General features: G+C 42.6%; 3 protein-coding genes across 3 annotated transcripts in view; 2 read left to right on the top strand and 1 right to left on the bottom strand.

The window, feature by feature from the left end:
* The first annotated feature begins 2358 nt into the window (after window positions 1-2358).
* Window positions 2359-9229, top strand: masp2 (MBL associated serine protease 2). Its single transcript, XM_077020778.1, has 11 exons — window positions 2359-2369; window positions 2519-2735; window positions 3220-3394; window positions 3684-3815; window positions 5170-5366; window positions 6561-6708; window positions 7047-7165; window positions 7247-7325; window positions 7531-7653; window positions 7761-7835; window positions 8023-9229. The coding sequence occupies exons 1-11, from the start codon at window positions 2359-2361 to the stop codon at window positions 8799-8801; spliced, it is 2055 nt and encodes a 684-aa protein (XP_076876893.1). The 3' UTR covers window positions 8802-9229.
* Window positions 9230-9377: 148 nt separating this feature from the next.
* dffa (DNA fragmentation factor, alpha polypeptide) lies at window positions 9378-20117 on the bottom strand. Its single transcript, XM_077018497.1, has 6 exons — window positions 19764-20117; window positions 14940-15098; window positions 14719-14864; window positions 14422-14611; window positions 11939-12096; window positions 9378-11573 (listed from the first exon to the last, which is right to left on the bottom strand). The coding sequence occupies exons 1-6, from the start codon at window positions 19855-19857 to the stop codon at window positions 11373-11375; spliced, it is 948 nt and encodes a 315-aa protein (XP_076874612.1). The 5' UTR covers window positions 19858-20117; the 3' UTR covers window positions 9378-11372.
* Window positions 20118-21122: 1005 nt separating this feature from the next.
* Window positions 21123-23218, top strand: part of pex14 (peroxisomal biogenesis factor 14) — a 57769-nt gene continuing 55673 nt past the window's right edge. The window contains 1 exon segment of the mRNA XM_077018496.1: window positions 21123-21229. Within this exon segment, the coding sequence (XP_076874611.1) occupies window positions 21197-21229 (33 nt within the window). The 5' untranslated portion in view covers window positions 21123-21196.

Here is a 23218-nt window from a genome sequence, read left to right as displayed (position 1 = left end):
AATAACAGCTAAAATAACCATTTCATTCCACGCCAAAAGGTAGAAATGAATCGGGCTCTGGTGATACAAAAGCACAGAATTAATTTTGCTCTTAGGATAATTGGCACATGGTGTGGCAACAGGCCTCCCCATTCATTTCAGTGATGCAATCTGGTCCCATTCATCACAGGCCCACATCCTGCTTGCCAGATGTAAGCGCGTGGCTGATCACCGCTAACCAGGTGAAAAGAAATGAGACAGTAGTGTTTAGGATTCCCGCATTTTGGGTTTAACTGTGCTGCAATTACCCCGGGCTTCTTCAAAAGTGTTCAGGAGCTACAAGAAGAGGTTTTTAAACCCCTGTCGTATGCTTCAAGGCACACTAGAATGACAAAAGTGTTCAGGAGCTACAAGAAGAGGTTTTTAAACCCCTGTCGTATGCTTCAAGGCACACTAGAATGACAAAAGTGTTCAGGAGCTACAAGAAGAGGTTTTTAAACCCCTGTCGTATGCTTCAAGGCACACTAGAATGACAAAAGTGTTCAGGGGCTACAAGAAGAGGTTTTTAAACCCCTGTCGTATGCTTCAAGGCACACTAGAATGACAAAAGTGTTCAGGGGCTACAAGAAGAGGTTTTTAAACCCCTGTCGTATGCTTCAAGGCACACTAGAATGACAAAAGTGTTCAGGGGCTACAAGAAGAGGTTTTTAAACCCCTGTCGTATGCTTCAAGGCACACTAGAATGACAAAAGTGTTCAGGGGCTACAAGAAGAGGTTTTTAAACCCCTGTCGTATGCTTCAAGGCACACTAGAATGACAAAAGTGTTCAGGGGCTACAAGAAGAGGTTTTTAAACCCCTGTCGTATGCTTCAAGGCACACTAGAATGACAAAAGTGTTCAGGAGCTACAAGAAGAGGTTTTTAAACCCCTGTCGTATGCTTCAAGGCACACTAGAATGACAAAAGTGTTCAGGGGCTACAAGAAGAGGTTTTTAAACCCCTGTCGTATGCTTCAAGGCACACTAGAATGACAAAAGTGTTCAGGGGCTACAAGAAGAGGTTTTTAAACCCCTGTCGTATGCTTCAAGGCACACTAGAATGACAAAAGTGTTCAGGGGCTACAAGAAGAGGTTTTTAAACCCCTGTCGTATGCTTCAAGGCACACTAGAATGACAAAAGTGTTCAGGGGCTACAAGAAGAGGTTTTTAAACCCCTGTCGTATGCTTCAAGGCACACTAGAATGACAAAAGTGTTCAGGGGCTACAAGAAGAGGTTTTTAAACCCCTGTCGTATGCTTCAAGGCACACTAGAATGACAAAAGTGTTCAGGGGCTACAAGAAGAGGTTTTTAAACCCCTGTCGTATGCTTCAAGGCACACTAGAATGACAAAAGTGTTCAGGGGCTACAAGAAGAGGTTTTTAAACCCCTGTCGTATGCTTCAAGGCACACTAGAATGACAAAAGTGTTCAGGGGCTACAAGAAGAGGTTTTTAAACCCCTGTCGTATGCTTCAAGGCACACTAGAATGACAAAAGTGTTCAGGGGCTACAAGAAGAGGTTTTTAAACCCCTGTCGTATGCTTCAAGGCACACTAGAATGACAAAAGTGTTCAGGGGCTACAAGAAGAGGTTTTTAAACCCCTGTCGTATGCTTCAAGGCACACTAGAATGACAAAAGTGTTCAGGGGCTACAAGAAGAGGTTTTTAAACCCCTGTCGTATGCTTCAAGGCACACTAGAATGACAAAAGGCAGAAGATTTCTTTCTCTGTTTATCGCTCTCAGATGCCAATTCTGGTGATTTTGCTCACTCTCGTTTTACTCTTTAGGCCAAATGTATCCATTACTGTGCCTTGTGCCTGATATATCAGTAGGTGTTCACTGACAAAGACGGCAGACTTGTGAGATTTATAGAGCATTTGTGCGTAAGAAACAAGTCAGAGCCATTATCAGGTTTTTAAGTCTTTAAATAGAAATGACAGGGAAATCAATCATTGACAAAGAGGAGAGATATTGGCAGAGTTAAAGAAATAAATGCACGTCATTACTAGCTGACAGTCCCTCTTCAAACTCCTCTTCCAAGGGCTATTTATAATCAATAAGTTTGATAAAGCCAAACCGTTCTATCTTTCATTCTACACATTAATAGTCAGTGCTCAAACTGTTAATCAGTCGTTGCCCTGAAATGTTTTGAACCTGGACAGCGACGGCTCTGAACCACTGTCAACATTTGAGAAAGTCTGTGACTATTGGTCATCAGTGTTTGCGCAGCCTTAGTTACTGGATTGGTTCAGCAACCTCGGGGGCACGTTGTGGTCCTCACCGTAGCTCTGCTGGAGGGAAAGAAAAGTCCGTCATCATAAGAGACTGACAGAAGGTGGACGATGATGAACGGGTAAGCCAGGCCCTCGGCCGAGTGTAGCGTGAAGCAAGAACTCTGGAGCGCTCGTTTGATTTTCCTTTGGTCTGTGAAAGATGTAGTGATTTGTAATGGAAGGAAATGCTCTTCTCTTAAAGGTGTGCAACTCGCACGTGTGGTTTCAGTGTGCGTGTGGCACTGCTCGGTCTGCTGCCCGTGGTACTGAGCCTGGAGTTAACGGGACCGTTTGGTAGCTTCGCTTCACCCAACTTTCCAAATGTCTATCCCAATAACCAACGGGTGGTGTGGAACATCACAGGGCCCGCAGGACACAGGCTTCGCCTCTATTTTACCCACTTCAGCCTAGAGCACTCTCTCCACTGTGAATACGACTATCTCCAGGTAAGCCCAGGACAGCCTTCCAGTCAAAGTCCACGCAGTAAACACACATAAAAAATATGATTCAGCCTGGAAAACAGTGAAAGCGCAAATGCCCTTCGACCCCTATGCCAGGAATGAATATTATTGAATAGACAGACTGACGTTTTCAAGCACACGTCTCTGCCGATGCTGCTAATGTCTCCTGCTTTGTGGCTTCTGACATTGCTTATTTTCCATTATTATGATTAGAATAGTTTAAATGAAATTTTTAATTAGACCTTTAATGAGGAACATAGCAGCGTTGGCTTCAGCCTGGCCAAACATATGCATATAATCATTTTGTTAATACAACAGTAAATGAGGACATTTAAGGCTTTCATGTGTATTCTCCACATATAGATCACATGAGCCTCATGGTCCATCACTTGTAGCTACAGCCTGCCTGGTATTTTGCTTAATGTATCCGGCTCATTCCTTCCTGGTCACTCATCCTTTGATGTATCAGGTGTTTTTGGAAGGCAGCAACCCTGTCCGATTCTGTGGCGAGAAAGAGAAAAATGATGCGGATTCCCCGAACACCGTCCTCTACTCCACCACCAACTCCATGTCTGCGGTCTTCAGATCGGATTACTCTAACGAGGCCCGATTTACTGGCTTTCAAGCTTTTTATGCCACAGAAGGTGAAGCCAATTATGAAGGTCTAATATAGAGAATGTGGGGTCTTTCACAAAATGTGCAATTGTCTTTTATATAAAATTTCTACAAATAAATAGCAGTGTTACATCCTGACCATGCGGCAAAAATTAAGTTTGACCTCAAATGATGAGTGTTCACATGTTTGTTAGGCCACCATCCTGATAAAGACCCCCGTCCCTATTAAGCCTGTGATCTGTGAGCCACTACAGTGTGTGAGAGTCAAACTTTGCTAAGAGCCCTGGTGCTAATTACATTCTTTCTCACCACGCACAGATATCGATGAGTGCCTGATTACAGTAGACGGAGAGCCTGTGTGTGACCATTACTGCCATAATTATGTGGGAGGCTATTACTGCTCTTGTAAGCTGGGGTACCAGCTCCATGTCAACAAAAGGGACTGTACAGGTAAGGTCCGAAGGAGCCATCGCTCAGCTCGCTGGCCGGGCCAGTGAAGTGTCTGAAGAGCTCTTTTGAAAGTTATTGGACATGGTAGTTTGTGCACCTGTAAGGACTGTGATGGCTTTGAATCAGCTGGGACTGTGTAGATTACTTCTGATTTGTTAATTTCACGTGATTCGTACTAACATGGCAACTGCATTTTCATTTTTAAACTTAACATTGAGGTTTTGTAGCAATAAACATCTAAAAGAAACTCCGTCTATGACTCATTATCTTTAAATATCTAATAGTTACTTCATTTCTGGTCCCATTGTTAGTGTAAATCATTTCGACTGGAACCTCAGGGCAGTATTGATTCTTTTGAACAGTGAACTTTGCTCAGTTTGCAAGTCACTCCACAGTGTTGCCTTTTCGAGAAAAGCTACATGTTCACACATTGTTTAGGGTGTAGTCATATCAGCGTCATCACTGCCCCCCCAGTACACAACATACTAATAATACTGTCAACAGCTGTAGATTGTGTTGGCATAGCACATGCACATGAAAACCGTGATCTTCTATACCTGAAAGGGACTACACAGGCTTTGGCTGGAAGACTACACAACATCTTAGATAAATCCATGGATCTATGCAGAGACAAGAAAGCACCATGCATGCTGGGGTTGGAGACCGCGCTCCATTAATGATTATTAAAGGCTGTCTATGGTGGGCAGCGTGATTGTTAGCTGGGCTGACTCTGCAGTGTCATACCTCTGTATGAATCAGTTGATCTCTGTCAGTCTGAGTGAGGCGGGTTAATTACCACCGGTTCCTGGGGGAACAGTGGCGTGGAGATCAGTGGAAAATTGATACCTGTTTGCTGCCTTAATAGAGTGGTGATGGTGAGTAATTAATCACAATTACCAGCCCAGACGTTTCCCTCGATCATTATTCTTTGCCAATAGGGAAGTGACATCATATCATGCAGAAGGATGGGTGATGACCTGCGTCAGAATCTCCCTAATTATATGAATTACCTAACCTTTGAACGCTCTGTAGAGCAAGTCCATTTGTTACATTTTGCTACATCTGCTTTACTTGAAAATTAACTGTACAGTTTGCCTAAACAGAAGCTGCTCATCACTCTATTGATTACCGTCCATGCTGTGATCATATACCCACAATCTATATGAATTGATTTTTTTTTTGTTTTTAAATGAGTGCTGAAATTTCTTGTTGTGTTCCAAAGCTGAGGAAAAATTAGTCAAAATGAATTAAGGGAATGTGACAAAAGATCACAAATACGCTGTACCAAAAATTGCCGTTTTGGCAATCCAGTGCAGACAATCATAGATTTGCGTCTTCTTCATGCCCTTCACAGTGGAGTGCAGTGGTCAGGTGTTGGTGGAGAAGTCCGGGGAGCTGAGCAGTCCAGAGTACCCGTCTGCGTACCCCAGAATGAGCCGGTGTGACTACACCATCCGCCTGCTGGAGGGCTTCCAGGTCAGCCTAGACTTCCTGGATCCCTTCGACGTGGAGACGCATCCCGAGGTCTCCTGCCCCTACGACATCCTGAAGGTTGGTGGGTCTCCTGCCCCTATGACGTCCTGAAGGTTGGTGGATTGACTGTCAGCAGGTATTGACGGCAGCTTAAGCCAAACAGGATTGAACAGGAAAACGCACCAATGCTTCCTGTTGACATACAGCACAAATTAATTGATAGAAATCCTGAACTCCTGTCAATAAAAAGAAAGGTAAATGAGTTATTGTCATTGCATTTGAAGTAGTTACATTTTAACCAAATGTAACTATACCTCACCTACACAGTTTCCATTGAGGATTATTTATTATTAGACATACAGTATCTTTGATTGCATGTATGCTCAGTACACAACAGAATGTGCAGTTCTGTAAAACGTCTTCTTCGTCTTCCACTCTGAAAGCTGCTCGCAATGTTGACACCATAATCAAAACTGGCAGTCATCTACAGTAATGGCAAGATGTCCTAAGAGACACCCAGTGCAGCTAAGTGGTTGTCTTGAAAATTTATTTTTTTAATTAAATTAAAACCCTAATTTATGCACAGAAGCCCAGCTGAGAGTCATGGTTTATTTGTGGTGCAAGTACACTAATTACAGCACACAGGCTAAACCTAATATTACAAATAGAAAAGTGAATAAATAAATAACAGCAAACAAACAGGTAATGTACGGTTTCTATAAACCCTACAGTAGTCTAAAATGGGTTTCTCTAATTTGTTTATACTAATCTTGTAAATAAATCTAAAATAATGCTCCTTTCTTTATTCAGATATGGCACCATCATTCATATGATAAGAGCACATCTGAATTCAAATGTTCCTTGTTATAAACATGGCTATTATGCAACTGTTTGTTCCGTCAGGAGTTAAGTAAAACATAAAACATTAAATAAAATGTTATTAAGTAGTTGTTGCAGGTTGGACTGGGATGCCTTTAGATCTTTCCCATCTTTAAACCTTTCTCATCTTTAGCACAAATACCAGGTTCATCAGGCACGATGCCGCACTACAGAGTTGCCCCTAAAACCCACCAATCAGAGAGCTGAAGGTCCATGAATATCCAATAGATGCTCTCTCATGTCCCCTAAACATTTCCTTGAATAACCAATGAATGCTGCCTCACGCCTCCTATAAACTACTTCATCTCTCACAAAGGACACGCTGACAAGTTGCATTTACTTACTAGTCAAATGGACATGTTCCTCAAAAGAATCTTCACTTCATCTCTGAAGGTCACTGCGGGGTTGAGGGAGTATGGCCCATTCTGTGGAACCAAGGAACCAGCCAGAATTGAGACCGGCACTCATGAAGTGCACGTGTCCTTCCGTTCAGACGGTTCAGGGAAAAACCGGGGCTGGAAGATAAAGTACTCTAGCACAGGTGTGTCTGACAATGACACGCTCTCAGTATTCTTTAACATCACTTAGAATAGCATGACTATAGCACCTGTAGATGTTTTATTGACCATAAAGGATCTGATAGACCATCAGAATGGTCCATATGAATGTTGTGCCAATTCTATTTTTACATGTTTTTAGATTCACTATTCAAATTTGATGGATGTCCTTGCAGCCATTTTAAATGTGAAACATTCAAACTCACATCAATGTTTAGTTTCAGAAAGTTAATGGTCTGATTTCCTGTGCACACCGTGGAGTGTACTACCATTAGAGGCACTGTTTGATGACCTAATGTTCACTGCTTTTTCACCCTCCCAGCCAAACCATGCCCAAACCCAGCGGCTCCTCTCCATGGTCACATTAACCCGCAACAAGACCGGTACATCCTTACAGACAGCTTCAGCGTCACATGTGACCTCGGCTATGAGTTAACTCTGGTAAATGGCTTGTGTCTCAGATTTCAATGGTGAGCAGCAAAATTAAACCTCCGTGGCCTTTAGTGACTTTTGTATTTGTAGGGAGACGAAATACTGACCTCCTATGAAGCCAAATGCCTGAAGGGTGGGTTCTGGGATGGTCCAATGCCTCTCTGTAAAAGTAAGTAATTAGAATTCAAACAACCCGTTCAATTGTCAGTAGGGGTTTACTGGAGTTATCATGAATCCTTTGCTAACAAACTGAGCTGGAGAGAACCAACATTTAAAGCTGCCAGATTTTGAGTTGACATTTAATAACTGAACACACCTAAAATGGAATAAAGGTACCCTCTTGGACAGCAATAACATTTAGATTTCCTTTGGAGTGGTTGACTGTGGAAACCCTGAAGAAATTCAAAGTGGAAGTCGTCAGTTCACTACAACCACATATAAATCTTCAGTGACGTACAACTGTAAGGAGTTTTACACCATGGAGGCCACCAACAATGGTGAGTTTATCACACAAACATACTGGACACTTTATATCCGTCACAAAACTGATAGACAATTACCATAGTTCATGAAATTACCGTCTTTTTCTCCCCCCACTATTGAGGAGTCTATACCTGTGCTCATGATGGCTACTGGAGAGACTCTCTGGGTGGAAAAAAGGTTCCTACGTGTGCACCTGGTAAGAAACTCTTACCTGAGTCCTCCTTATTCCTACTAATAGCATGGTTCTATTTAGTCATCACCCTGCTTCACAACAATGAAATCACTTAAAGTAGGACTTCGAACAAGCTGTTCACCTACGTGGTTCGGTGACTTTCCGTTCATGTTCCATTTCCTGATGTTAACCCCGGGGCCCTTTCTGGCAGTCTGCGGTAAGCCCAGCGGGAGACTGGCCAAGGTGATCGGAGGGGAGAACGTGGAGAAGAATGAGATCCCCTGGCAAGTGATGGTTCTGAAGGCGGGCTTTCTACAGGGGGGCGGCGCCCTGCTCCATGACAACTGGGTGTTGACCGCCGCCCACATCCTGCAAGGCTATGACGAAATGTCCGAAGTGCAGGTGAAACTGGGCCTGGTGAAACGGAAGGACCCCGAGGCGGTGGTGGGCATCCCCAAAGACATCTTCATACACCCAAGTTACCATCATGACAACCTCAACTTCAATAACGACATCGCCCTGATCAAACTGGAGCACAAGGTGTCCATAAGCGCCACCATCATGCCCGTGTGCCTGCCAGGGAAAGAGGCACGATTCCTGCCGAAGACCGATGATTACGGGATAGTGAGCGGATGGGGCGTATGGCAGATGACTAGCGGCCGGGGTTCTTCCGATCTCAAGTTTGCGGAAATACCAATTGTGGATTTCGATGTATGTAAAGCGAAGTACGACTCCTTAGTTTTGCCAAAAGGAAAGCTGGTGGTAACAGAGAATATGATGTGTGGAGGACTGGCAGAAGGGGGTGTGGACACCTGCCAAGGGGACAGCGGGGGACCGTATGTGTTTCAGGACAGGCAAAGCCGCAGCTGGTACGTCGGTGGCATCGTGTCCTGGGGATATACATGTGCAGAAGCAGGATACTACGGGGTTTACACCAAAGTGACCAACTATCTCCCCTGGATCGAACAAACCATGTTGGAAAACAGTTAGGTTAGGTACAAAAAGCTTGCAATGTCGTACGTGTGAAATGGGGATGCTAAAATTGTTTTAAGACCACATTTCTTTCATTGTCTGTTTAAATGCCTTGATTTTCAGCAGCCATCACACAACCAAGTAGATTATGGCCAGTCTTCTGGAAACAATCATGGCTGTAGATGGATTTAGCATAACCAAGAGGCACTTGTTGCGTTTGGAGAGCTCTGGAACACTAGTCCTAATGCCGAGGTGTCATTGACGAGTGAAATGAGCCTTTAAGCCACCTTTCCTCAGCTTCATGATTCACGCTCATTTACTGCCTATGCATTATGCATCTAATATGAATGTGACATATACCATCTATCAGTCCAGCACAACCGTTCAGGCCTCTTGACTTGGTCGGAATTGCCTATCCAGTGGAATTTTGGTCTTGTAGAAGCACAATTAGCATCAAACTTATATATATATATATATATATATCACACTCACACATACACATATATACACAGATACATACATACACACACTTAATAAAGTATGAAGAGAACATTGAAAGAGTTGCAAAACTGTGATTTAAACATCTGAAGCTCTTTTAATAGTCATCCTCATTTTAATAGTCGACCTCTGTGAATGCAAAACTCAATCCCATATACAGTAGACTAGGGCTTCTGATGTGACTGTAGTTATGCTTTTATAGAAGCAAGGAGTTCTCATTTTATTGGCCTCTGGCGAAATAAGAAATCATTGAAGTACAAGCCACGGTAGAGTCAGAGTGATCTGGTGAGCGGCCGTGCGCAGCCATATCTACAGCATTATGAAAAACACCTAATATGGATATTTTTGTAGAATCGTTAGAATAATACATTTCTTTGTCCTACACATTATCAGGTGTGTAAAGAAGGTGAATGTTCTACTTTATGCATGATAAACAAACCCAAATCGCAAAACAAAAAAAGTGACAATTTAGCATGCTTTGAAATGACACAAAGAAAACACAGATTAAGCTTTTACCAAGCTATGTCCCGCATGCCTTCCAGATTGAATGGGGAACAGAGTAAGACCCTTTAAGACAGAGGTTCAGCCCCTCCACAATAACCCAGTGGTAGGGCGTCTGATGCGCAGGCTGTGGTGATGAGCTTCTGTTAGCTAATAAAGGTTTCAAGACAGAAGACTTATGCATCAGCTACTACATGTGTGCCAACCGCAGGACCCGGTGCTGTGAGACTGCCTACAGAGCACCACTCTAACCAGCTCTTAATCATTGTAGCACCATGCTGCAGTTAACAGAGTGGTAGAACATGCACTACCGCCATTAATCTAGGAGTGCCAAGGTCTCACTGGTAGCACGGAGGGAAGAGGTGGCCTGGGTCAGGTTTGGCAGCTTATTGGTGGACTGAACAGACCCAAGATCCTCTGTACCAGTGGGAAGTCATGTGCTCATTACAACGTAAGGCGGAACGATCACTTCGGGCTTGTGCTCTGTGCTTTTAACAAGCATTTCCATGAACAAATTTCGTCTTCCATTATAGTCCTTATTAGCAGCACGGTAAATGTGTGCTCTATTTAAAAATGTATTATGACTGAGTGAAGGTATTTTAACAAGCTAAACCAGGTGTTGTGTATGAAACAGGCATAATAGATTCATGGGAAATGGGACAATTTTGACATCCTTTCAGGTGTCCATATAAAAATATGAATAATTGAAAATCAACAGGAATTTGTCCAAAAACTGAAACAATCATTGAAAGGCCATCACAATCACCAAACTTTAACCATAATTAGATCTCGTGTACTACAGCTCAATTTTTTAAATTTAAATTTTATATTTAATATTATAGTTAAAGAGCAGAAAGCATAGACCACTTTTGTACATGTATCTATAAAATGTCTGCAATCTCTGATTTCATGTTAAAACAAATGTCATGTGTTAAAGATAAAATTATGTAAGGTCAAAAAATTCTAAACCTTACCTTTTTGAAAGATGCTATTGTATCACAAAAAAAAATTTTTTTTCTTCTACTTTGCTCTCATTTGAATCATTTATAGCAATAATATCTCTTTGCCAGATGTCTTATATGGCAAACTAAGCATATTTTATTTTGACAAATAAAAAAACATTTTATTAGTGCTTGCAGCCCACAAATACAATGTGCATTTGTGGTAACATTTTTCTTTACATGAAATTTAAGCATTTATAAAAAGTCTATTATCAACTGTAGAAGAAATAAAACAACAATCCCATTTAGAAACCCAAGTAATTAATGGTGTATAATTTACATATCTATTCATAATATTCCTTAACATTTCATGCCTGTTTATCAAAGGAGCGCACTACAAACCACTGTGATGTCAGCACCATTATACTCATTCAATGCAGCATTCACGTTCATGTTACAAACAAAAGAGAGAGAGAACCATGAAACTTCACACAAATCAATACCACCCAGTAGGAGACTTTTCTTTTCTTCTCCAACACCAGACCGCATGAGCCGACATGGCTCACGACTCTTAAACCAAGTGACATAAGAACCAGCCCACATCAGCCACGACTGGTTTGTGCACATCGCAGCAGCTAAGCTCAACGGATCAGCTGCGTTTGGCCCGTTTCTGCGCTCGCTTGGGGGGCGTGGCCTCGTTCTTCGCGTGAGCACAAAGAGCCTGTAAGGACTGGACCTGCTGCACGCGTCTCTCCAGCTCAGCCCCACAGGCGTGGATCAGCACGCCGGTCCTCTCCCTGTCCCAGCCCAGCGTCTCGGCCATGGCCACCACACCCTCGTCCAGGACCAGCTGCACATGCACACCAGACACAGGTTTAGTTCGCACTTTCACTCATCTAAAAAAACGTAGTCAATGTAAAAAAACCCCAAATGGTTTATGTCGCTATTCATGTAATATGATATTATTCCATCTCCAAGTACTCCATATGTTAATGTTCATTATTTCACAGGGTTTTGTTAGTTGCGCAAATCATAGTGGGTAATAAGGAACAGTCGCTTTCACCGAGGTGTAACTGGATGGTGCTGATATGGAATGTGGGACGCTAGTGCCCCCAGGTGGAATATAGATGAAAATGCATCAAGGATAGCTTTTGCTCCCAAGATGTGGGTGTTGGGGATCTTTAGTGAGGAAGGCTAGGCACAGGGTTCCCAAACCTGCAGTTCTTTATTGGAGAGTCTAGTTTCAGGCCTTGTTTTGGTCTTCAGGACCTGGAGTGTCCTGGAGCTGATAGCTACCACGGAGTCCATCTCCACGGAGTCCATCTCCACGGAGTCCATCTCCACGCCATCGACTTCATCCTCTGCTTTCTTACCTGCAACAGGCGAAGAGCACAGCACACATCACACAGCACCCAGCACACATCACACAGCACCCAGCACACATCACATATCAGACAGCACCCAGCACACATCACACAGCACCCAGCACACATCACATATCAGACAGCACCAGCACACATCACACAGCACCAGCACACATCACATATCAGACAGCACCAGCACACATCACATATCACACAGCACCCAGCACACATCACACAGCACCAGCACACAGCACACAGCACCAGCACCCAGCACACATCACACAGCACCCAGCACACATCACACAGCACCCAGCACACATCACACAGCACATATCACACAGCACCCAGCACACATCACACAGCACCAGCACACATCACACAGCACCAGCACACAGCACACATCACACAGCACCAGCACCCAGCACACATCACACAGCACACATCACATATCAGACAGCACCAGCACACATCACATATCACACAGCACCCAGCACACATCACACAGCACCAGCACACAGCACACAGCACCAGCACCCAGCACACATCACACAGCACCCAGCACACAGCACCCAGCACACATCACACATCACACAGCACACATCACATATCACACAGCACCCAGCACACATCACACAGCACCCAGCACACATCACACAGCACCAGCACACATCACACAGCACCAGCACACATCACACAGCACCAGCACCCAGCACACATCACACAGCACACATCACATATCAGACAGCACCAGCACACATCACACAGCACACATCACACAGCACCCAGCACACATCACATATCAGACAGCACCAGCATACATCACACAGCACAAGCACACATCACATATCAGACAGCACCAGCACACATTACACATCACATATCACCCAGCACACATTACACATCACCCAGCACACATCACATATCAGACAGCACCAGCACACATTACACATCACCCAGCAGACATCACATATCACCCAGCACACATTACACATCACATATCAGACAGCACCAGCATACATTACACATCACCCAGCACACATATCAAACAGCACCAGCACACATTACACATTACCCAGCACACATCACCAGCACACATTACACATCACCCAGCACACATCACCAGCACATATTACACATCACCCAGCACACATATCAGACAGCACCAGCACACATTACACATCACCCAGCACACATCACCAGCACAAATTACACATCACCCAGCAGACATCACATATCACCCAGCACACATTACACATCACATATCAGACAGCACCAGCATACATTACACATCACCCAGCACACATATCAGACAGCACCAGCACACATTACACATTACCCAGCACACATCACCAGCACACATTACACATCACCCAGCACACATCACCAGCACATATTACACATCACCCAGCACACATATCAGACAGCACCAGCACACATTACACATCACCCAGCAGACATCACATATCACCAGCACACATTACACATCACCCAGCACACATCACCAGCACATATTACACATCACCCAGCACACATATCAGACAGCACCAGCACACATTACACATCACCCAGCAGACATCACACATCACCAGCACACATTACACATCACCCAGCACACATCACCAGCACAAATTACACATCACCCAGCACACATATCAGACAGCACCAGCACACATTACACATTACCCAGCACACATCACCAGCACACATTACACATCACCCAGCACACATCACCAGCACATATTACACATCACCCAGCACACATATCAGACAGCACCAGCACACATTACACATTACCCAGCAGACATCACATATCACCAGCACACATTACACATCACCCAGCACACATATCAGACAGCACCAGCACACATTACACATCACCCAGCAGACATCATATATCACCAGCACACATTACACATCACCCAGCAGACATCACATATCACCAGCACACATTACACATCAACCAGCACACATCATACAGCACCCAGCACACATCAACCAGCACACATCATACTGCACCCAACACCCAGCACACATCACACAAGTTCACCAAAAGCACGTGATCTATTTCATGGGCATTAGTTAAGACATTAATTTAACCATAAGAATTAGAAAATTGACACTTTTTACTACTTAATCCCTGATTGGAAAAGCAAATGCATTCGTTATTGAAGAATAATTTTGTTTTTCATTGCACAATTGCACCACCTTGTGGCTGTAGACCGCCAATAAGTCAAAAGGCAAATCCATGTTCTGAGACCACCGGACAATTTCATGTCAGAAATGTTTATTTTTAAAACCATTTCAAATGTTATATTTCAATTAACAGATTCCTACCGTCTGGCAGCACCGCCTGGCTAGACTCCTTCTCCACGGCCTTCAGATAGAGCTGCAGCAGGTCTCTGGACTGCCTCTCCTCTTCCCTACGGTCCAGGACTCTCTGCAAGGTGTCTTGTAAATCATGGGCCTTCTTCTCAGGGAAGCCCAGCGCTGTGGCTAGGTCTGCACAAGGTACATCTACCAGACTCTGCCGTGAACACACATTTCAGCACGCGGTCAGAGGCAGCAGAGCGATTAACAGAGAACGTCAGTGTGGCATGGTGGACCGGAGATGATTCCGTGATTTCAAGAGACCTGCAGGTCTGCTTCAGACATGAAAATGATGCTGGCCAGGTCCTGCTTGAGCTGGTGAGCTAAACCGGGCCAGGCCTCTGCACTGTCCACCACGTCTGTCTCCACTGCACCCGAATCATGGCTGGGCCAGGCTGTGCGCTCATCACCTACAGAGGACGGTGTGCTCGATTAGGATTAGAGATAAGCTTCAGAGAAAAGTCTGCATCCAGAGACATTCTTACATCTGCTGTCAGGTTTCCACATCTCCCCATGACGCAGCAAAATGAATTTGGTATTTGACGGCAAACACAAAAAGTAGTCTTCGTCTTCCACAATAGTCCCGTCATCCTCAAGCGTCACCAGCACTGGTGTGCCGACGTCAAATCCTAACTTTTCACGTCCTATATGTAAAACAAAAGAAAAAAAGGTGAATAACAGCAGAAGACAGCATATAGAAAGAACAAAGAAGATACAGTGTCTTAGTCATGGAGAGATAGTGGTAGTAGTAGTAGCAGTATTAGTAGTAGCAGTAGAGGTGGTAGTAGTAGTAGCAGTATTAGTACTAGTAGTAGCAGTAGAGGTGGTAGTAGTAGCAGTAGTATTAGTAGTAGCAGTAGTAGTAGTAGTAGCAGTAATAGTAGTAGTAGCAGTAGTAGTACTAGTAACAGTGGTAGTACATGGGTTAAAGCAAGAAATTTTCATTTGACTGAAAATGTTTCCTGGCAAAAGACAATGCTAGCAATTACTGAAAATGTGGTGTAGTTGGGACACGACCTCTTTTGCCTAATTCTACACAATAAACACATTTATAAAGTATATTTATCTAAACAGCCTGTGTAAGGAGAGAAGAGAGAATCTATGAAGCGACAAAATGCAACACCTGAGCAATAAATGTACATAAATCTGGGGGTCCTCTTCAGAAAACTATTTAAAGATCAAGTCAAATTTAGTGAATCCTGGTGAGTTTTAAAAGGTATGAAGCTCTCTTGTTTTTATCAAATTCACTATGCACAAAAACATAAGCCGTAAGATTACCTGCTTTAAGTAGGTATGTTACAAAAAAATTACACTGGATAGAGCTTTTAAATACAAACAGAACAAAACCATCCATGTTAAGCCTGGTTTAAGCCATTATATTTGACGCGGCGCGTGCGGGCGTCGCGGGCGACGCGGGCGGTGCGTGCGCCGAAAATGACGTAATCGCGGTGGCTCCACCCGTGCGCGAGAGCCTCGCGCGCTGGTGATTCGCAAGGTCGTGCACCTCTCGAATTTTGTAACTTCGCACGCGCCGCGCCTCAGCACAATGAACAAAGTCATGTTTGCAGGGTTCATACACCTTTATAAGGTGGAATTAAAGCACTTGCACGTCACTTTCAAGGTCCATTTCAACACGTTTTCAATGTTACATTTAATTAAGTTAAATATTTATACATATACTCGAAATGATTCGAAATAATTCGCTTTTTATCACATTTTTTAATGGTTGTTTATTTTCAAAACACCCAATCTTAATGTCTTCACGTTCTCTCATGTTTCCTGGAATTACAAGAGGCTCGTATTTGTTAACGTAATGCAAGAAAACTGTTCAGTCAGACAGATATTTGTTGTGAAACGAAGTAGTTACAATTTCAACATTTTAAAGTACTTTAGCCTAAATTCCAGCACTTTTCAAACCTGGAACACATAGCAACATTAAAATTCTCCTGTTTTTGAGCGGTGTTTCTTTATACTACCACGTATCGTTTCGGACAAGACTGCAAAAAGAATGTGACGCGTCAACTAGCCTCCGCCGTTCGCGCAAGTTTGCACGAGGTGTACAGAGTCGCGCGCTACGGTCACGCCAGGCAGGAGGGAGGTCACTTTTCTACATAATGTCCGTAAATCTGAAGGCGGAATGACCCGCAAGTCAATCAAATGACACCGCCGTCATCCATCCAGCGTTGATGAGCGCCAGTGAGAATCATATTTCGGCCACAAAAGATAGCACGCACGCGCGTGTGGTTTATTATGATTTGACGGATTTTTTCCCCAAAAAAATCAAATGACGGAAATCCGTCGTAGTGACGGAGAACTTTAACCCATGTGGTAGTAGTAGTAGTAGTAGCAGTATTAGTAGTAGTAGTAGTAGCAGTAGAGGTGGTAGTAGTAGCGGTAATAGTAGTAGTAGCAGCAGTAGTACTAGTAACAGTGGTAGTAGTAGTAGCAGTAGTAGGGGTGGTAGTGGTAGTAGTAGTAGTACTAGTAACAGTGGTAGTAGTAGTAGTAGTAGCAGGAGTAGAGGTGGTAGTAGTAGTAGCAGGAGTAGAGGTGGTAGTAGTAGTAGCAGTATTAGTAGTAGTAGTAGCAGTATTAGTAGTAGTAGCAGTATTAGTAGTAGTAGCAGTAGAGGTGGTAGTAGTAGCAGTAATAGTAGTAGTAGCAGTAGTAGTACTAGTAACAGTGGTAGTAGTAGTAGTAGTAGCAGTATTAGTAGTAGTAGCAGTAGAGGTGGTAGTAGTAGCAGTAATAGTAGTAGTAGCAGTAGTAGTACTAGTAACAGTGGTAGTAGTAGTAGTAGTAGTAGCAGTATTAGTAGTAGTAGCAGTAGAGGTGGTAGTAGTAGCAGTAATAGTAGTAGTAGCAGTAGTAGTACTAGTAACAGTGGTAGTAGTAGTAGTAGTAGCAGTATTAGTAGTAGTAGCAGTAGAGGTGGTAGTAGTAGCAGTAATAGTAGTAGTAGCAGCAGTAGTACTAGTAACAGTGGTAGTAGTAGTAGTAGTAGCAGTAGTAGGGGTGGTAGTGGTAGTAGTAGTAGTACTAGTAACAGTGGTAGTAGTAGTAGTAGTAGCAGGAGTAGAGGTGGTAGTAGTAGTAGCAGTATTAGTAGTAGTAGCAGTAGAGGTGGTAGTAGTAGCAGTAATAGTAGTAGTAGCAGCAGTAGTACTAGTAACAGTGGTAGTAGTAGTAGTAGTAGTAGCAGTAGAGGTGGTAGTAGCAGCAGTAGTATTAGTAGTAGCAGTAGTAGTAGTAGTAGTAGGGGTGGTAGTGGTAGTAGTAGTACTAGTAACAGTGGTAGTAGTAGTAGTAGTAGCAGGAGTAGAGGTGGTAGTAGTAGTAGCAGTATTAGTAGTAGTAGTAGCAGAATTAGTACTAGTAGTAGCAGTAGAGGTGGTAGTAGTAGCAGTAGTATTAGTAGTAGCAGTAATAGTAGTAGTAGCAGTAGTAGTAGCAGTATTAGTAGTAGTAGTAGCAGTATTAGTAGTAGTAGTAGTAGCAGTAGAGGTGGTAGTAGTAGCAGTAGTATTAGTAGTAGCAGTACTAGTAGTAGCAGTAATAGTAGTAGTAGCAGTAGTACTTGTAGTAGCAGCAGTAGTAGTAACCGTGGTAGTAGCAGTGGTAGTAGTAGCAGTAATACTACTAGTAGCAGTAGTAGAGGTGGTAGTAGTAGCAGTAATACTACTAGTAGCAATAGTAGTAGTAACAGTGGTAATAGTAGTAGCAGTAGTAGTAAGTAAGTAAGTAAGTAAGTAAAATTTTATTTATATAGCACGTTTAAAACAAAGTGCTGCACAATAGAAAAAAGACATTCCCACCCCTAATCACCCACCGCAAACACAGAACAAACATTAACATTTACACAATCCTTAATCCACAGTTTGTCAGCTGCCAAATGCTAAAGAATAAAAGTGTGTTTTAAGTTTGGATTTAAAACTCGTCACAGACGGTGCATTTCTGACATCAGTTGGAAGTCCATTCCAAAGCCTTGGTGCAGCAACAGTGAAGGCACGATCCCCTTTTTGTTTAAGACGAGATCTTGGAACTGTTAGAAATGATTGGGTCGAAGACCTTAAAGCTCTTGAGGGCACATACATACAGAGCATGTCCACAATATATGCTGGTGCAAGTCCATTTAAGGCTTTAAAAACCATCAATGCTATTTTGTACTGGATTCTGTAATGCACTGGGAGCCAATGCAGGGATGCCAAAATTGGGGTGATGTGTTCTCTTTTTTTGGTACCAGTTAATAATCTGGCTGCACTATTCTGAACCAACTGTAAGCGTGACAGAGTAGCTCCATTAATACCAAAATACAGTGCATTGCAGTAATCCAATCTAGATGTAGTAAAAGCATGAATGACCTTTTCAAGATCTGAAGTACTAAGAAACGACTTTAATTTGGAGATTGTTCTTAGCTGGAAAAAGCAGCCCTTGACTATTGCATTAATTTGCTTCTCAAATTTGAATTCTGAATCAAAGATGACCCCAAGGTTTTTAACCTGAGTTTTCAGATAGGGTTTTAAAGGGCCTAGATTTTCCTTTAGATGGTTAGTTATTGAAGGAGGCCCAAACAGAATAACCTCTGTTTTACTGTCATTCAATTGAAGAAAGCTTCACATGGAGCAAGGAAAAAACTAAGTATCATTCCCATGCACGTTGGGAAGAAGGTTTGTCTTGATTTAGCACTCCAAGTCTCCACCTGAAATGCAGCTTGAAGACATATTGGTTCAAGCACGATCAGCCTTTGACCCCACAAAGGCCCAAACATGTCAGCCATTAAACTCTGGAGTCCACCTACAATATTATCGCTCACTGGTTCTCTTTTATTACCAGGACTGGTAAGAGTGGTTATGTAGAGACTCTATTTTGCATGTAATTGTAGCCCCTGCTGGCCTTAATTGTACTATATTAGAGTGTAGCTGCTGTTTAAGGATATTAGATCAGTTCTTTGATTACAGTGACATATGACAGTAGCACATATGTTTAATTCCCAAACCTAAGAGATAATTAAATCTACATTTCTAATACATCTGGACCCGAGTGACAATGTCCTGTGTGGTAAACATTTGTAAAAGCCCATTTATTCTAGAATTACGAGTCTTTACATGTACTGGCATTCTGACCTTTAAACAAACCTTAACTTTAGGGCTTTTAACATGAATTACAGTTGCCAAAAGTGTTTAGTTAAAAAAAAACATTTATTTGTGACGACGAGGGTCACCACAGCATTATTAAACCTGATAACGTTGAGACTTCTGTCCGTTGAAGAAACACAAGCTGTGACTGTAATAAAATAACGAGTTACGGACCTTTTATTTTGAGCTGATCCAGTGAAGACGCCGCCACACCGTGACATCTCCGGCGGCTCCAGTCACACACTTTACACGGTTTAACATCAGTCATGACGGCGCCACTCACACACAACTTACACACACTGTGTCTGCTAGCTGTCCAGCTAAGCTAACTGTCCTGCTACTTCAGCACTTTCAGTCGATAAATCAACAATTACGAAATAATTACATTATTTCGGTACATTGTCTTCACGCACTACCAGTCAGCTGGTTGTTTTACTTTCATTTCACCCGCCGTGTTTTCTATGGTGGCCGAGAAGGACGAGACGAAAACGACATTTGAGGAAACAAACGTACAATGGGCGGAACACCGAAAATAGTAATCACAACACACCGGAAGTGAACGTTGATAAACTAGTTTTACAATAACTCTGATATTGCTATGAAATGTTACAGGAAAGCCAAATAAATTGCTCAGCATTGATTGCTGGTGTTCTAACTATGTAGTTGTTTTACAGGAGACCACAAGTGTGGATACCCTACAGGATCAGATGTAGAAGAAAAAACACTAAAACTAAAATTAAATAAAAAAAACAAGTAACTTAATTCAGGTCTCACTGCACATTCAGGGATGTATGATGAACACTGTGTTGTTCTTCAAGTGTCTAAATAACTCATCGACGCTCAGCACGCACACACACGCATGCACGCACGCACACACACACACACACACACACACACACGCCTACATTTTTTTTCTCCTTACTTACAGTATTCCCAGTTGTGTTAATAAAACAACCTGCATGATATCATATTTTATGCTTGAACTTGCAAATACTTAATGTATACAGGATGTAGGTAATGTGTGTAATTTCCAGTACTCATTGTAAAACCCTACTCCCAAGCCCTTCATTGGAGCGTCTAGTTTAGGGCCGGCTGCACATTGGGGCACAAATGAATCAGTTAACGTTTATTAAATGAAGCGCCTCATATGTCTGTCTTGTACTTATCTACTTTAATCGCAGAAGGATTAACTCCTCTACTCCAAATAAGCCAACAAGCCCCCCTCTCTGGTGGCTGAAGTAAAATACTGTAGGAACTTTACCCACTCCGTGATTCAGTGGAAATAAAGTCGTGTATATCGAAGAAATTCACTCTGTGGTTGAGTATTTATTTTTCTTTTTATTTATTATGTTGCTGAGACCCTCCCGCAGGATTCATTACAGTGGTGAATCACAAAATTGGTATTTTAAGCATTATATCGTCTCTTTCAAAGTCTCACAACACACCGTTCTGTGTGATAAAACAGTTATATAAAACAGTTATATAAAACATTATATAAAACATTATAACTGTCTCATCAACGGTGAGCGGCAGCTCGGGTTTGATTATTCGACCTACGCCAGGCAGAAGTAACAGATGCGCCGTTAATTTGAATCAACCCGGAGAAGATGGCGCCGCCGGACCAGTCCGAGCAAACCCAGGTAGTTAAATCACGTTGTACTCTTTCAGCCTCGGTTCGCGACGACCCACTGAAGTTACACACGTCTGCTGCGTGATTTGTGAAGCTCAAATGTTCAGTCAGCTCTCGTTGTCCCGTGTCGTTGTTAAAAGAAGTTTCAGCACACCTAATGTCGTCTAGCAGGCCACACAGGCTGTGTCCAGTTAAATATACACGTTGGGTCTCAGCTAGTGGCCCAAATGATGTTTTTATAGCGCCCAGACAGCCTGGTGGTCTCTGTAGTATAGATATCTAACTATCTAATGGTGTGATTAGGTGAACTGCACACTTTATCCGAGCTCAGGGTCCACAGCTCTCCCCGTTAGCTGGCCTGTATGACAGCAGCCCTGTAAACACGTTATTACCACCCAACCTAACAACGTTTCTCTCTTTTGCAGCCTCCCTTAAACTCATTTAATCGCTGCTGCCTCTCGCTCCTGGTGTCACCACTACTGTTTAAATATACTATTACCTTCGTGGGGGTTTTAAAATCTAGATTTTGTTCACTATTAATAGTTGTCATTTCTAACAAGCGAAGTAACGTGAGGATTAGTGTATGGTGTTTACTAGTGATGTAGTTGGCATCTGCACTTCGTTTATAGGAGCGTGAAGCAGATGCACACAGGTCTGCTCTTTTACACACTTTTGCAGGCCAGGAGTGTGTATGTCACTCTTGTCCTGGAGAGCAGGAGTCCAGCGAGGTCGAGCTGTTGTACTGCTCTACCACAGAAGCCCTGAGCCCTGCCCACCACCACGGCCACCCCTGTTACATGCAGTGTTATGTGAGGACACCAATGAGAAACCAAAGACGTGAGACAAACATGAGCAATACCATCGTTGTCAATACCACAGAGCAGCGAAGGTCGTCTTGGCCACTGGTGGCAACGTTGCGCCCATAAACAATGAGTTTGGAAATTTATCCTCAAGAAACTCATTTCACTCACTTTATGTGCAGATGTGCTGAATTTCTAATGATTATTACTATGTTATATATAGCAGGATCTGAATACATACATTTTTTTCTTGGAAAACACTTATTTAGTGTATTTCTCATATTGAATTGCATTTTTAAATAAAAAAAATCAAATTCTCCAGAATTGTCTGTGGGTTGCTGGGAACAATATAATGCAGGTTCCAGCAAAACTTTGTTATAAACTTGCCTGTAATGACAAGTGAGCTGAAATGACCCAATTAAACAGGGAAGGGTGAGTTTGTTTGACTCTTTTTGCCAGTCAATATGTTATTAAAATCTCTCTTCTACATGGTTTAGTTTGTGTATAACACTATGGAAAATGTAAGTAAGAAACACAAGTCTAGCCTAGTATGTATGAAACAAAAAAACGTTGAATTTGTACTTAGGAAGTTTTTTCTGCTTTTTGTTTTGAGCAGGTGATGTTTACCAGGTCATAAGTGCATAAGAATACACCGAAGGTCACATATAAGTATATAAGTCAAATTAAAAAAATTTGTTGTCAGTTAGCCTACATTTTAAGTGAGTTTAGACTTCTATATATGAGTTTAGATTTCTGCAGCTTGAAGTGCAATGTAAAGCTCTATTTCTTTGAAGTGGTTAGTGAAGTTTGTCTTTTCTCTGCAGTAAAGTGTTTGTTATTGCCTACTGGTAGTACTGTTAAGCCTCTGGTGGATGGAGCTAGCTGTCAGGGTAGAATCAACTTTCAGACCTTGGACATGGGTAATGGTGTTTTGTTACATTATCAGCTAAGTTTCAGGTTCATGACCGAAATCCAACAGGTGAATGAAAATTAAGAAGGCTTTTCATCCTTTTCACCTTGCATTATCCTAGAGGAAAGACACCATGACTTTATATACAAGATATATCTGTAATTTATACTGTTAAACACTTCACTGTTTACACTTATAAGGCTGATGTCCACATTTCTGCGTACATGCTAGAGTACAAGCAGTGTGGTCTTTCACAGAATAGAATATGAAAAAGTTTGTTAGCCCTCTG

Source organism: Brachyhypopomus gauderio, chromosome 10 (assembly GCF_052324685.1).
Source record: "Brachyhypopomus gauderio isolate BG-103 chromosome 10, BGAUD_0.2, whole genome shotgun sequence".
In the NCBI taxonomy this organism is placed as follows: domain Eukaryota; kingdom Metazoa; phylum Chordata; class Actinopteri; order Gymnotiformes; family Hypopomidae; genus Brachyhypopomus; species Brachyhypopomus gauderio.
Note: the sequence above shows the minus strand (reverse complement) of the source record. Positions and strands in the feature narration are given on the sequence as shown.